Source organism: Pelodiscus sinensis, chromosome 2 (assembly GCF_052426305.1).
Source record: "Pelodiscus sinensis isolate ZL-2025 chromosome 2, ASM5242630v1, whole genome shotgun sequence".
Lineage (NCBI taxonomy): Eukaryota > Metazoa > Chordata > Testudines > Trionychidae > Pelodiscus > Pelodiscus sinensis.
Window position 1 is genome coordinate 177,645,667 of NC_143053.1, and position 16,357 is coordinate 177,662,023.

Below are 16,357 nucleotides of genomic sequence, written 5' to 3' on the forward strand. Positions count from 1 at the left end.
CCTGCTGGCTGCCCCATCTCGAGCTCTGAAGGTTGGGGCTTCCACCCTGTTTCTGGTGCTGCTTCCACTGGTTTTCCTGCCAGGACCACCCAGTTGCTGTCAGTCCCGCTTGGACTCTGCTGGTTCTGCTGCCACTGGAGATTCCACAGGGCTCCCTGGCCAAGGCTCCAGTGCTGGTACCTGGCCCAACTATTCTCTTATCAGGGCCACCTGGCCATCCAGCCGCACTGTTACTGGGGATTCCCTGGGTTCCGTGGCTGGGACTCCCCAGCCTCCTCGTCCTGTTGATGCAGTGGGTTCCCTGACACCTCCTCCCCGCCCCTGATGATTTTGGAGAGCTCCCCATCTGGGGCTGCCTGGCTCGCTGCCACTGGAGGTTTCCTGGGGTCCCATGACTGGGGATGCCTGGCAGTCATGCTCCAGTTCCCTGGCCTGCAACTGTCTGGCCACCACCTGGCCCTGGTGCTGCAGGGGGTTCCCCAGCCGGGGCAGGAGCTCCCTGTTGGCCACCCAGCCTGACTGACACCAGGGGTTCTCTGGCTGGGGCGGGGGCTCCCCATTGGTCACTTGGTGCCGCTGATGCTGGGGTTTCTTTAGCTAGTATTGGGTCCCACTGATGCCAGGGTTGCCCATCCAGGGCTCCCTAACCCTGTGTTTTTCCAGCTGGCTCCTGCTCCCTCTCTTCCGGGTCTCTTGGTTCCAGCAGCATCTGTGGCCCTGCTGGACCAGAGAATCCTGAATTTGGGAGGTTCAGCCTGTATCTGTGAGAGTAAGGGGGAAAGTTTTATGCAAGTTTGGGGAGTCAAGGCACAATTCCTAGCTACTAATTATGAGCAGCCATACACCAGGACAACAAGGAGAGCCGAGGGCACTCAAAATTAGCCGTTTAGAAAAACAGCTTTATGAATGGTCAGATGGTGATATGACATTTATGCATGTTGTTCTTGATGAGGTGCCCCTTGCAGTAAGTGTGCTTGCCTGTTAATCCCCCTTTCAACACAAGCAATAAAGATACTGTTGTTCAGAAATCATGCATTTTTATTTAGAGAGCACAGCAGGGACAGAAGAGGAGTTCAGGGTGGGAGCTTCATGGAGAGAGTCAGAGAAGGAAAAGCGGCATATTACCGTCCCCCCGTGCAGCAATCACAGGTACTCTGGGAAGCATTCCTGAGGGTTGAATGTGAGGCTTCCCTTGAGTTCTCCCTCCTACCTTCCTGCCCGCTCCCTGCATTCAGTCTTCTCTCCCAGGAGCCCTAGGAACTTGGTGAGGAGCAAATGTGGGACCGCAAGTACTAGAGGGGGTACCTGTTTGTGTGGCTGTCCTGGAAGTCCACTATGCAGGTCATCACATCCGCCGTGACATTCTAGACTCTTTTTTCTGGTTCTGTGCTTCAAGTTCCGTGCACGCTCTCCTCTCACTCCACAATGTATTCCTCCATACACTTAATTCTTCCTTGCCCTAGCGGGCAGATTGCATTTGCTCCTTGAACACATCATCCTTAGTATATTTTCGCCTTCAGATTTATGCTAGGTGGGCAGCTGAGGGAGGGTGTGTATGCAGCATGCTTGGTGTTGCACCCTTTGTAACGAAAAGTGAAGGGCAGACTTTACAGGAGATAAAATGTCGAGCATAAAAGCTAATCTCATAGCATAAAAGGCAGGTCTGTCTAAAGATAATAGGGACGTGTTCTATTCAGGGCCACCATTACTCTTTTAAGCACCCACTGTGCAACAGGTACACTAGTGAGATCTTAAGGCATCAGCTGGACATGGTTTGGTGGCAGGCCTAGTAAGGAACAGGCTGGAGCTCGAATTTGTGGTGGGGGAGGTCTGGATGTGACAGGGCAGTGTCTCGTGATGACCATGTGTTTGTCACCTCCTGTTTGCAGGGAGAATGAAACATTCTCTGTGGGCCAGAGGGGGAGTGGGTCTGGGCATAGTGTAAGGCCAGGGGCTCTTGCAAAAACTGAGGATCCTCTGGGTGGGTGGGGGCCTGGGCATGGTAGTATGGTAGGGGCTCAAGCCATGGTTTCATTGGGGACAAGAAAATGGAGGTTTACAGCTGAGGCATGAGTTAATAGCTCCCCCCTTCTTCATCTAGGTTGCTATGTGCAAATATCAGTCTTTTCTGAATTGCACAGAGTTTTAAGGAGTGGATGCTGACTGAATATGTCCAGAAACCTGGACTTTATGCTTCAATGCTTTGTACTGCAATGGCACCAGACCACTTTCTGCTGGCTGGTGTGGAAAGGCGTCCTACCATGGAGGATGGAATAAGGCAGGCATCCCTAGAAACCTAGTGAAAAGTATGAAAGAGTTCCTCCTCCAGACACATTAATAAACTGTTCCAGGAACTCCCGCCCCCACAGTGGAAACAACAGATCACATCCAATTGCCGTAACCCTCTTGTAGCATGATGATAAATGTGAGCTCACCACAAGTGTCTTCTGTGCCATCAGGATTTGGCAACAAGCTGTCCTGGGAACTGTCTTCAGAGTTATAAAAGAATCCTAACAGTAAGATCGGTTTCCCCGCTTGCCTGCTGACCATTATCCTCCTCCTCCTTTAACTCATCCGCACTGTCTTCCTGTAAAAGTCAAAGCCTTCAACCAACTTTGTGCTCGCCTTTATTGGTTCGTCAGTGTTACACCCGCTCCCTGAACCCTTGTCCCACACTCAGTCACCATGCTTAAATGAAAGTCCTCCACTGGACGCTAGCGATTTGAGGCAGGTAGGGGAGCTTGAGCCCTCCCTCTCTCCGAGCCCCAACCCAGGGCCCTAAGGACTGGGGTCACGGACTCCGTCCGGTTGGTGGGGACGCTTCCCACAACCCACGGGATACTCACTAGCCGTGCCCTGTGTCGCTTCCTACTGACTCTGGTCTTTGCCCATTCGGGCTTCTTCCCTCTGCTTGGCGTCACTGGGCTGGTCAGTCCTCCGGCTCAGGCTGCCTCCACACTCAGCTCCTCGCTCCCTCCTTCCGAGTGAGGCGGCGGTGTTTAAATGTCCCACAGAACCTGCGCAGTAGCTGCCGGGGTCAATGTGCCCTCCCGGGCTGACCTCACCCCTGTTGTCCGACCGCGTGCCCTGCCACAGCTCAGCTGTGGCTGCTGAGCACGCCTTGCAAAGGTGCTGCGGTGCCGCCACTGGTGGCTGTCCTGCCCAGCATGCCGGAGACAGCGCCAGGTAAGTGCGGGGACCACTGGGCGCCCTGTCACACCTCCCTGCTGCTAACTAAAGCTTCCTGAACAGTGTCTTGGGAAGAATCCACAGACTGGCTTGGGAAGCCGGTCAGTATCCCTCCTCCCACAACCACCCACCCGCCTTCCATGCAACTGCTCATAGAAGCGGCATGTTTGCGACGATGATGCAGACCATCTGTTTGCCCCTTTTGTCTTCTGGTATGAGTGCCTCAGCTTCTTTATTTTCATGTGGCGCTGCTGGCATCTCCTTTCTCCTCCTTGCCCGTTGCCATCTTGGCATAGATACTAAGGATGTGAAGGACTAGTCGATTATCCAATAAGCAAATGCTTGTCAGATAGTCAACAGGATAGTCGACTAGTCGCTCTCTCCCCCTTCCCCCTGCCTCTATCAGAAAGAGGCAGCAAGTGGGGGGGAACAGCAGCGGGTGCTTCAACATGGCAGCGTTACGTGGAGCCTGGGGCCAGACCTTGGGCTCCATGTGGCGCTGCCACTTCGAAACGCCATGTGCAGCCCTAGGCCAGCTGGGGTGCCCCCAGGCTGCACGCAGTGTTTCAAAGCGGCAGTGCTCACAGTGTAGACCAGGCCTTTTAGATTTTCATAGCAGCCTGAGTGAATTAAGTTCAGTGGTGAGTTGGGCGCCTATAGGCTTATATACACGATGAGGTAATGTGCTGTATAGTTGTAAATGAGTCTATCGGGGGCCCCGATGGGACCCCTAGCTCTCCATCCTCAGTCCCATGCTCCCGTCACCTTGTGAATCGCCATCTGGCATCTCAGTCAGTTTTACTCTCGGCCCAGGGGGCCTCTTTGCGGTCGGAGGCCGCCTGACCTGTAGTCCGGGCCCGCCTCCTCTTGTGGACCTCAGCCCAGGACCCTAAGGACTCAGATGCTTGCATTGTCCGGTCCGGCTGGTGGGGCATCTGCTGTAACGCGCCAACCCGCAGGCTCCCTCTGCCCGCCCTGGGCTACTTCCTCTCCCCGCTGGTCCACTACGTCCGCGCCGGCGACTTACCTCCTCAGCTTGGGTCAAATCCGCTGCACTGCGGTGTTGGAGGGCTCTCTCCGAGCTTCCCCCCTTACCGGTGTTGCTCGGGGTTTTAAATTCCCGCGCCGCTTGCTGCCGGTGGGGGCTCTGCCCCCCATGCGTGGGTCCGCTTCCGGCTGGGCGGTGAATCTGTGTGGTGACATCGCCCCCTTGGTGACATCACCCGGAGTCTTCGGCTGGCTTGGGTGCCTCGCCGCGGCAGCCGCTCAGGAACACCCAGTGCACCACCGGCCGACGAGCGCTGGGGCCGCTCGGCCCACGGATCGCGGAGCGGCCGGCTCTGGAGTGCCCAGCTTCCACCCGAGCGCAGCCACTCGCAGAGCGGCCGGCTCTGTAGCGCCCGGCTCCAGCCCGAGTGCCGCCCCATACGTGGCCTCCAGGGGGACAGGAGTGCGGGGCGCCTCTGCCCCGTCACAATAGCATTATAGACCTGGGAGAGACCTCAGGAGGTCATCAAGTCCAATCCTCTGCCCAAAGCAGGACCAATCCCAACTAAATCAACTCAGCCAGGGCTTTGTCAAACCGAGACTTAAAAACCTCTAGGGATGGAGATTGCACCATCTCCCTAGGTAACCCATTCTAGTACTTCACCACTCTCCTAGTGAAATAGTTTTTCCTAATATCCAACTTAGACCTCTGCCACTGTAACTTGAGAACACTGTAACATTTATTGCACTGTATGGGAATATGATTTCTAAAGCACACGAATATGTTGCTCTTGAGTTCATGTTGATATTGCTCTTGTGCTTTTATGTGGGGTTTGAATCATTACTATATTAAATTGTTCTAATGAACCATTAGTGCATACCAGCAGGGTCTGTGTGGCCATACTGATGCCTAACACATTGGTAGGCTTCAGAAATCATGCCCTGCTATAGTGCATTATCCCACTCTATAGACAAGCCCTAACTCCCTTTCTCTTTAAATATCTCATCTGTATTGATTTAAAATGAAGTTGCAGCGTTGGCAAACGGTAGTGAGACAAATGACTAAAATTTGAATTTGTTCACGCTATTACTATTCATTTCAGTTCCTTTGCAAATTAATTCTGTTTGTTACTGTGAATCGATGTTGCTTCCTGAAAATGTGATACCTTGTTTAAAAAAAAAAATTCAACAGGTGTTTTATACTATTGATGAGTTTATATCAATATTCTCTGTTCAAATTTATGGATTGATTAGCTTGCACAGCTTCTGCTTTTTAGTAACCTGTAGCTTTCTGGGAAAAAATATTTTTGAGGGTTCTAGTTTCTTGGTCCCAAAATGACTTTTGTATGTGTGATATTTGACGTGTGAAAAGTTTGGCCATTTTAAAATATCCCATAATGGAAGATGATGTGTATCTTGAGGTAACTTTCAAACGGTTTAATTTTATAACGTCACTTAGACATCCCCTTTAAGTGTTTCTATACTTAGTGAAGAAATTTGACTTTGAAAATAGTTAAATAAATTTAGAAATTAGAAATAATGAAAAGTAATTTGAAAACTGTATGGCTAGACATGATTCCACCACTGCTGCTAATCTCAAAATGACTAGGTGCAGTGTTTCAGATTTTATATATATATATGAGCTAAATTATGGGCAGTAGTAGGTCTATTCAGCTCAGTTTATTTTCATGATTAGGTACTCAGTAAGTGTCTGTTTTATATGTGTGACTAGATGTGACTTTAGCATGGTACATAAAGCAAATTTAATACGTTTATATTAGTTGGTAATAATTTCTGTAAACACAGTTTTGTTGCTTTGTATATGTGCAAATGCTGTCATGTATCTTTCTAGACTCCCTGGAAGACCAATGGGGGTTCTATTGTTAATAAACCCCAGAGGCATAAAAGCATAAACTCACAAACGTCTGGGGCGGGGCGGGAGGGGAAGAGGAAGGAGGGGGAGAAAGTTGTAACTCCTATAAAAATTAGAATTAAATTTTGACTTCATATACTATAAAATCCCAAATGTTATTTTACCACCTTAGATTTTAAATTTCTTACTAAACTAGGTGTAATTGTCATATTAAATGTATGTATTAGTAGGATTATAGAGTAGTTTGAGTGCATTTTTAGTTGAAATCTATCTAGTCAGTATTCTTTTTAAATCCCTACAGCTTAATACGGGGGTGGGCAAAGGGCACTCTGGGGGCCAGATCTGGTCCACCAAGCTGGTGGATTCAGTCTGCGGACCTGCCACTTCCCCACCCCTGGTCAGTCAGGGCTTGGGGCGGGGAGTGCACGAAGTCTCCTCAACCCCCCCCAAGAGTGCGTGGTGGCTAGAGACATGTTGTTTGTTTTAACACAGCGGGTATTTCTCTCTAGCTGCCATGCGCCTTTGACGGGAGGAGCCCTAAGGCCAGTCAGATAGGCCTGGGGGCAGGGGGAGCGTGTGACGCCTCCTCCCACTGGGTGCCTAGAGGGAACCGCCAGCTGTTTTAAAACAGTTGGCATTTCTCTCTCGGGGGGAGGGGGGGCGGCAAGGGAGTGAGGAGAAAGACTTCTCACATTGCCCCACTCCAGGTCAGTGGGGGCGGGGGGAGGGAGGGAGGGAAGCACAAGAAGTCTCCTGGCCCCACCCCTTCCGCCTGAAGGCCCCCGTCCCTTCTAGCGTGGCCCTTTTTAAAAGATGATTGCCTACCCCGGCTTAATATATGCCCTGTAAGAATCTTTACAAACAAATCAGCAAAGATCTTACCATTACTTTTTAGTTTAACTGTAAACAGTTTTATTTTTAATAAAAATTGCCTTCCTATATAATATTTAAAACTCATACACTATGAGACCATATGAAAAGTCTAGCCTATTTTCATAGTCAGAGCTGAAAAAAACAGACTAAAGGTATTAACAGTGAAAAGTAAACTTAGGTTTGAGTTTTAATTAGTTTGGGTATCATAACAAAATAATTCTTAGTTGCATCTGCCTCATATTGTTTATAAAAGCTGTTAAAAACTGGCTTTATCTACAGCCAATTTTTAATGCTATTTTGAAGTTCTGTTAGGTTTCCCTTCGTTGGAATCTTTAGTTAACCAGTACCATTAACGTTTATTTCATGCAGTATTCAATTTATAAAACTTAATTTTGTGTTGAGAACAATGGATCTAACAGTTTTTAGAAATGCTGGTGTCTACAGTTACATTTTTAAGATACTAAGTGTTAAATCTGTGTTTTTTCTTAGAACTGAACTGTAGGTTCTTGTGTGAGGGCTGAGTACCGTTTCCATGGAAACGGATGGAATAGTTTTTTTTTCGCTGCCCTTCCCTTTGCATTCTGATTTGCTTACATATCCATACACAGATGTATTCTTAATCACATTCACTTATAATGGTGGTTAAAAGGGGAAAAAAAAGCATGATGGAGAAAATTTTCAGTTATATAATTACTGATACTTTCTAGCTTTTTAATTATAAATGAAAGTAGAGATTTAATAGGGCTTTAAATTGTTTTGTTTAAACAAGAATATTTCTGAAGTTACACTGTCATTAGGAAGCTAAAAGAAATCCCAGAATATTCAGTGTTTTTACATCAGCAGTCACGGTAAATGCCATTTGGAAAAACATGTTTGCTCTGATATGATAGTGACTGTGTTCTGCCTCAAGAGATTATCTTTTTAAATGTAACTCATTTTATTGGGAACATTTTGCCATTCAGTGTATACCGAGGTTTAGTAAACATACAATTCCTGAAATATAAGTAGTGCTGTGATATTATTTTAGAAATGACAGGTTCCAGTGAAGAAATAAGTGCTAAATTGGCTTATATCATTGTTATGCTGCTGTGTCTCAGCCTCACCCATCTTGTTTATTATATGAACTACAGGTTTGTTTGTACGTGAATTGCATGCTTCCAGAGAAATCCAACTTTCTGTACTAAATGAATTACAAAATTGTCACAAGTTACTTATAGAATTCTATTTTTGTTTTAGTATAATTTAAAGAACAAGTGCAGAACATCCTGTATTGAGTATCTTTTAACTGTTAGTTGAAGATGAGTTTCTGACTTCACTAAACAAAAGGCAAGCCCATTTATTTGGGGTGGGAGAGAGGAGTGGAAAACCCTTGAGCAAAGCAGGGCTGTGTAATTTTTAAAAGGTTGTGGCTGCAAATACTGTATGTGGGGGAATTAATTTATATATAAGAAGAATTTTCACCTTTTCATCTGGCAGTGGCTACCAGAAGATGATGTCACCTTAAAGCTGATTGGTTGTTTCAGCACCTAGTGCAGGGAAGAGAGAGGAAAAATGCCGGCACAAATCTCAGTGGTGGAGCTATGGTGTTTTCTGTCAGTTTTGGATAGAATCTTTGGTATTGAGAATCTATTGTGTGAGGCCATGTGAGGTATTGAGCATCCTAGTGTGAAGGGAATTGAGAGCTATCAGAGGAATGAGGCGGTTGATCTGCAAGCGGATCTGTGATTGTAAGTTGCAAGATCTGGGTGGAAGGAATGAGACAGGGAGTGTTGGTAGACACATTGTAGAAGGATGTGTAGCAGAAAATGCCTGCATGAGTAGAAGAAAAGGGAGTAGCATTGGTCTTTCATAGTCTGGGATTAATTGAAAATTGTTCATTTTGGGGAATATGGTTGACAGGAAACATTTAACTTGCGAGAGTATTTTTCTTTTTTGTGATGTTGAATTTATAGGATTCATTGTTGTGTTTAATATTGCAATGATAATTGCAAATCTAAAGGCAGCATTGTATAAAACCTTGTGGTATTTAAAATGCTTCCCCGTAATCTGTTTCTCATGCTATAGACAAAGGGTAAAATAATTGATATTGATTTTTATTTGATCTTTTGGTACATGTCTGTGAAAGGTGCAGCAGAATACTTTAAAAAAACCTCTGTTCTCATGTTTCTTTTATGCATCTTTTTGTAGATAAAAGCTTTGATGATGAGGAGTCAGTGGATGGAAATAGGCCATCGTCAGCTGCTTCTGCTTTCAAGGTTCCTGCACCTAAAAAACTCGGGAATCCTTCAAACAGTGCAAGAAAGCCAGGTTCAGCTGGTGGGCCTAAGGTTGGAGGTAATATAAATCTACTCTCATTCTGATATGCTTTTCCGCCAACCCTGATACAGTGAGCACAAATCAAAGAACTTTGGAGAATGATTGTTTATTATATACAATTAACAAACGTTTATTAATAATTGATTTTTCTTATTCAATAGGATGTAGTATTTTTGCTGGTATGTAAGCATACAATTAGATAGATGTCTTATCTGTCATAGACTGGGTATCATAAATCAAATGAACACATTGAAAGAAGAAATCAGATTCATTACAATTCTGAGTAAATGTGTTGGTGTCTGGTAATTGCAAAAAATAGCATGTTAAAATCTGCAATGGATTCATAGAATGTAAGTTGTAATGGAGGCCCACCTTTTATTTTCAAATGATTGAAGAGCCTTAATGTACCTCAACAAAACACAGGAGTATAGGTGTTCAGTACACCTTTAGTGGGTTTTTTTGCCTTTTTAAACTGGGTAAAATAACTATGAAGTATAGTGAAAAATAAAAAAAAAAAACCCTTGGAAATGTACGCAACTGTTAACATGATTAATGTGTAACAGAAATAAGTAGTACATGCCCTGTTCTTATTATATATGGAAGTTAATCATTTTGGTTAGAGAAATCTGTGTTTTTGATCTGTGATATCAGACTCATTGCATGGAGTTCATTCCAAATCTATATGTAAGATCTAACCAGAAACTTCATGATTTAGTTTTTCAGACATTTTATATAAGGATAAAAGTGAGTATTTACTGCTAGAAGACTGACAAGTGACATATTTGCTCACTCATGTATTCAGCAAATGATATGGTTTGGGAAAAGATTTATTTCCATTTCTCCCTTGAAGTATTTGACTATTAAAAGGATCTAATTTCTGCCTGTTGCAGGTGAAGTTTTTTTAATATTCTAGTTTTTAGAAATTAAATGTTATGAAGAGCAAATTATTTTAATAATGAATTGTTCAGATAAGCATTACCATTTTTTTTTTTGCTAGAACCTGTCTTCAAGATTTTTTTTTTCAGTTCTGTGTTGCTCATGTAACATGTTAAATGTAGACTCCACAGTGAAAATGAAATTTGAATTAGGACAGATATATATATTACATACATTGATAAACCAAGCTGTGGAGTTCATTAGTATGCGAATAGGATAAAACTAATGTATATATTTTCCTCCCTTCCAATATAATATTAGTACTTGTTCACTGAAGATATTTCCAGAAGGTGATAAAAGTATTGGTATAAATTGGTTCAATTTATGATGATGTCAGAGTGAATCAGGAAGTACATAAAGTATTTTATGCAACTGGTTTTATTTTTTTCTAATTACTGAATATTTATCTTTTTTCTGAATATGTTTCTCATCTTGATTTGTGGATATTTAGTACGGGTATCTATACATAAATGTGACACGTTGCATTAGAACTGAATTTTTAAGGTTCTAAATTCTCTTCATTACAAAGTAGACAAAGTTCTTACCAGACTTTTAAAATAGTAATTCTACTAACAATACAATCAACTAGGGATGTTATATATTGGTTAATAAAATAGTTGAGCAACCTCATGCATCTTATTGATTAGTTGACTATTCTCTAGTCCTCAGCCGTGGGGCTGGCAACCAATGTGCTTTGGCCTCACTCTTGAGGAGCCCCCTGCCACACCCCACTGCTGCCGCTGTATTAATCAACTACATTATTACATCCCTAAAATCAACAGTGAACCACATCTACTAAACTATCTGAAATTTTGTCTCAGAATATGTATGAACTATAAAATAATAACATTTAAATTGCTGAAAGTTTATTTTGCTTTCTTCCTTTTGTAATCGACTACCACTCTTTAAAAGACAAGTTTCAGGAAATCAGGCTGTACAAAAGTATTTGTGCTAGTCTACAAAATTGAGACATGTCAAAAATAAATTATAACAGTTACTTTGATTTTTATTAGGGCTGTCAAGCAATTAAAAATTAATCATGATTAATCATACTGATAAACAATAATGGAATGCTATTTACATATTTTGGCTGTTTTTCATTTTCAAATATATTTTTGAAATTGCATCAGCACACAGAGTGTACAGTGCAATCTCTAGCATGAAAGTGGAACTTAGAAATGAAGAATTATGTAAAAAAAAATCCTGCATTGAAAAATAAGTGTACAACTTTAAACTACACATCCACTCAGTCCTACTTCTTGTTCAGCCAATTACTCAGACAAGCAAGTTTGTTTGTTTCCTTGAGATGCTGCTGCTTGCTGCTTGTTTAGTGTCAGTTAAAACAGGTGTTCATGTAGCACTGTTGACATCACAAGGTGTTTACATACCATATGTGCTAAAGATTCATGTGTCCCTTTGTGCTTCAACCACTATTCCAGTGGGCATGTCCATGCTGATGACTGGTTCTACTCGATAATACTCCAAAGCAGATAGTCCTGATGCATGTTGATCATCTGGGTCAGATGCCACCAGCAGAAGGGTTAATTTTCTTTTCTGGTTGTTTGTTTTCTGTAGTTTCTGTATCAGTATGTTGCTCTTTTAACACTTCTGAAAGCATGCTCCATACCTCTTCCCTCTTAAAATTTTAGAAGCTTGTCAAGGGGGTACGGGGAATATTTGGTAAATAACTAGATTATCCTAATTGAAATATTCCAAAAGTAGTAGCGTTAGTGAAAAAAGTTGTGGATTCTAGAGTCTAGAATTTATTTCCTTTCACATTGAATAGGGGGTATGGGAAGATTTACTAAAAGCCAAAGGAAGTACGGGGACCGAAAAAGGTTGGGAACCCCTGCTCTAAAGTTTTACATTGTTTTGGTTTTGAGTGCAGTTATAATAGCAGATCTGCATTTATGAGTTGGATTTTCACAATAAAGATATTGCACTACAGTGCAGCTTGGACTTCCCTGGTCCCCTGCCACTGGCCCATAAAACCACTGCCTGCTGCCAGCAGGCTATCACCCCAGCCGGCCCCCTACTTTGGCCTCATCCCTTAGCTCAGGAGTGGGTAATAATTTTTTACTGGGGGTCACTTCAGAAAGTTTGGAAGTGACCCTAGGCTGCAGCAGGAGGGGCAGGGTCAGGATATTTCCCTGCTTCCCCCCACACAGACCATGATTGGTCTGGTGGTCGGTGCACACGTGAATTCTTGGCGTCCCCCCCACCCCAAAGTTCTCCCTAGGTAACCTCTCCCTGGCAGTGGGAGGAGACTTTGTGTGCACCCGCTCTTCCCCCAGGCCAATCAGGGCTTGGGGATGGGAGAGTGTGTGAAGACTCCTCCTGCCCTGGCAGGAGTGTCTAGCGTTTCTAAGCACTGTGCACTCCTGGCAGAGCGAGGGCAGGGCAGAAGAAACTTTGCAAGCTCCCCCCACCCAAAGGCCAGTCGGGACTTGGGGGTGGGGCAGCTCATGAAGTTTTCTCCTGTCCTGCCAGGAGTATGTGGTGCTTCTAAGTGCCGTGCGCTCCTGGTAGGGCAGAGGAAACTTTGTGCACTTCCCCTCGCCCCCAGGCCCTGATTGGACTGAGAGCGGAGGAGTGGCAGGGCCTCTGCAGGCCGGATCAACCCACTTGTCAAGCTGGATGCAGCCTGCAGAGGCCCTTTTGCCCACCCTTGCCCTAGCTGCTGCTGGCTGGTGGCCCAGACTGCTGCAGGCTCTAGCTCAGGGGTGGGCAATAATTTTTGTAGGGGGGCCACTTCACCAATGTTGATAATGGTCGTGGGCCAGTTCCAGAAGGGGTGGAGCCTCAGCTGGAAGGGCTGTTTCCTGTAGGCCTGGGCTACTAAACATGGGCTACATGTGATCCACAGATTGTTTGTAGCTGCAGTGTGGTTTGGGTTCATGCGGGGCTCAATCTGTGGCACACTGGTGGGAGCTTTTGAACATGGCCTCCACTGGGGGGTATTGGGTCCATGATGGCAAGGTGTCTCCCGCCCTTGGTGAGCATTGAAAAACTCAAGCAGACAGGCTGGCTGGGATGGGTGCAAGGTGTCGGCGTTTCTAGACCCTAGGGAGGAGGTGCTGGGAGCGCCAGGCCATTGTGTGAAAGAAGCTATTTGCATATATTTGCATGTATATGCAACCACACTTAAGTTGCAGCCCTCAGCATGTGCTGTGAGTATCATTGTGGCCCTCTGGGCTTCCAGTGTTGAGTAGCCCTGTTCTAGGTAGTGTGTGCGGGGAGGGGGGGGGTGAGGAAGGCGATTCCACCGTCCTTATGGGGTAGGGGAGCATGGGAGGTTCTGCTCCACCAGGGGCATGTGGCACACAGAGGTAACTGCCAACCATTTTGAACGGCTGGCTGTTTCCTCTGATGTCATGCGCCCCTGGCAGGGGGAGGTGTCTCTGCATGCTTCTCTACCCCCAGGCCTCGATCGATCTGCTGGGGCACACAATGCCTTGAGGGAGCTGCCAAGCGTTTTGAACAGCTGGCAGTTCCCTCTGGTGCTGTGCCCCCCTGGTTGGGAAAGGAGACTTTGCACACTCTCTTACCCCTGGGTCTTGAATGGCCCTGGGCACTGGAGTATAGCAGGGCAGACCGTGGGCTAGTTCCATTAATGTGTCCTTGCATGTCCAAACATTCTGCAGCCTCTACTTCTCATCCGAAACCTGCATAATTATGTGATTCCACTAGTCTATCCTCGTTTCTCGGGCCCAGAACCAGTGCTGCACTGTCTGCAACTGCTCTGAATGCCAGGAACCACCTTGAATTGTTTCTGTATCCATCAACAAGGCAGCCTGCAAGGCTTGAGATATCCCTCATGGCTTTTCTGGCAATGCTGAAAATACTGAAGGACCAGGCATGTCGTGTTTGTAATGATCAGCACAGTAGTGAAGAACATTGTTGGATTCATGCTTAACAGAGATTACATAGATGCACGGGATTGCAGGACCTCTGGAAAAAAGGCACGAAACGTAGGATGGATAATGTTATTGGATGGAGAAAGCTGTACAATGAACCATTGGAACTGTGGCAGTGAAGCAGTGCACAGTGTACTTGGAGAAGGCAGTGGGTGGAGTGCAGCAGGCTGCTGGGTTGCTCTGGCTCCCACCACTGGTGGAGGGCTTGATCCTTGCACTGCTCTGTACGAGGCCCCCTATAGGATGGTTGAGGTGGCTGCTGCAGGGGCCCCCAAAGCATAGGCTACCCCAAACTGCCTTATGCACAAGATGACTCTGGTTGTCCGCCCTCTGGATTTGGTGTGAAGATGGCTTCCTTCTAGGATTCTTCAGCTCATTCCCCTCCCTACCAGCATGGCTGAGCTCTCCTGCATACACCAAGCTAATCGTAAGTGATGGTTGTGACAGGTTGGATCACATAAATCCCCTGGAGATTGTCCCCTGATGTGCCCACCTTCCTGCCCTCGAGCTTCACCACCCTGTGCTGCTGGGCCAGATGCTGTGGTTTCACCTGGCCAAGACACAGAGTTGGAATTAATGTGTTCCAGCAGAGCAATGTAGACACTGAACCAGCTCAGCTCTGGGAGGGCTCAGCAATAAGAACTCAAAACCCAGGAACACAGACCCCAAAGACCAAACCCCAAATAAACCTCGTAGCCTGTATAAAAGTTTTACACAGAGAAAACTTGGAAGGTCAGCCCCCTTTATCAATGAGAAATATTCACAGTGATTCTTCTTATGTGGTTTCCCTAGAATTGATTAAAAACAAAACTGTGTTTATTAAGTACTAGAAGATTGACCCAGCATTGTTTGGGTCTTGAACTCAATTTTTGTTTTTCTTCATTTCAGTCATTGCCCTGAGGTGTGGTTGGGGATGAGAGGTTCAGTATACACTCTGCTCTGGGGAGAGAGGACAACCCCAGCCTTCTCTCACTTCAGCAGCTTGGGGCAAAGTGAGAAGGGCCTCTCCATAGCTGCTGCAGCTCCAGCTAGCAGGGCATGCATGTCCCCCCAGATGGGTCAAGTCCAGATTCGTCTGTCCACTGCCTTCCGCAGTTAGATTGAGGAATGGAGCAAACTGTATTTTCCCTTGACTCCCTGACAAAAGGGAACAGCCAGCAACGTCTCCATACGAATCTGGAGAGGAAGGTCAGGGGAGCGTCAATCCTCCCACTCTCCCTAAAGGGTGCCTTCTCTTCAGGAGGTAAATTATGTCCTACCTGATCAAAGCAGAGCCCTGCAGTGGTACTGGGATCCTGCAGGACCTGCTGCCATAACAGTGCAAGCGAATAAAATGTACTTCGTTGCAGGTGGCTTTGGGTGGGCATGCAAAACAAGGTTGAGGTAATTTGTGAAGAAACACTTGAAAGCATGCTCTATACCTCATCCCCCTCAGATTTTTGGAATGTGCTTCAAACTCAAAACTTGGGTTGTGTGCTTTAGTTAGCTTTAGAAATCTCACAGTGGCACTGTTTTTGGGTTTTGTCCGATCTACAGAGAAAGTATTCTTAAAACAAATGTGCTGAGTCACCATTCAAGACTATATAGCATGAAATATAAATGCAGAATGTGGGTAGAACAGAATTAGACACGAACAATTTTCCCCTAAGGAGTTGAGTCACAACTAACGTGATGGTTTTTTTAAATGAGAATCATCATCATCATGGAAGCATATCCTCTCGAATGGTGGCTGAAATACTAGCTTAAATTCTAAATTCTGTGTTTCTGCGTGCTTTAGACATTATTGTACTTTGTCCCAGTGTCCCTCCCCATCACTGCAACTCAACCACGTCTTTTCTTATCCCCTTATGCTGCTATTTGCTGTTCCTCAGCTCCTACCCTTGCCTTCTTACCTGTCGTATCTCTCAGCTCTTGTTCCCAGCTGCTCCCACATTTACCCTCATCATGACTCTTCTGACTGCTCTATTTTCTCATATCTTGCTGTAATTTTTTTCTTTTCTTTCTGCTCTGTATTCAACACTTCATCCTTCTCCACAATGCCTGAATACCAATGGGGGCATTCAGAGCACTGGGATAGACAGAATCTCTGGTCTAAGTTTCTGTGCCCAGTGCCACAGCTTCTGGTAGAACTTGGGATAAACATTTGCAGGGAAAGCCCTACTCAACCTTTGCTGCTCTGGGATTCAGGATTCTTAGTCTCTCTGAGGGGATGGTGCATGCCCAGGGTTGTTGGCAAATGGGAACTGAGGGAACAGTGCATGTCCAG

At 45.5% G+C, this 16,357-nt stretch overlaps 1 protein-coding gene across 31 annotated transcripts in view; it reads left to right on the plus strand.

Moving 5' to 3' along the window:
- The window catches only part of CLASP2 (cytoplasmic linker associated protein 2), a 261,567-nt gene that overhangs the window by 95,993 nt on the left and 149,217 nt on the right, over window positions 1–16,357 (plus strand). For 28 of the 31 annotated variants that reach the window (XM_075921810.2, XM_075921815.2, XM_089776567.1 and 25 more), the window contains one exon: window positions 9,110–9,256. In XM_075921810.2, coding sequence (XP_075777925.1) covers window positions 9,110–9,256 — 147 coding nt within the window. Of the gene's footprint in view, window positions 1–9,093; window positions 9,257–16,357 lie in introns of those variants that run through there. The other 3 variants (XM_075921833.2, XM_075921834.2, XM_089776573.1) reach the window with 1 other exon arrangement.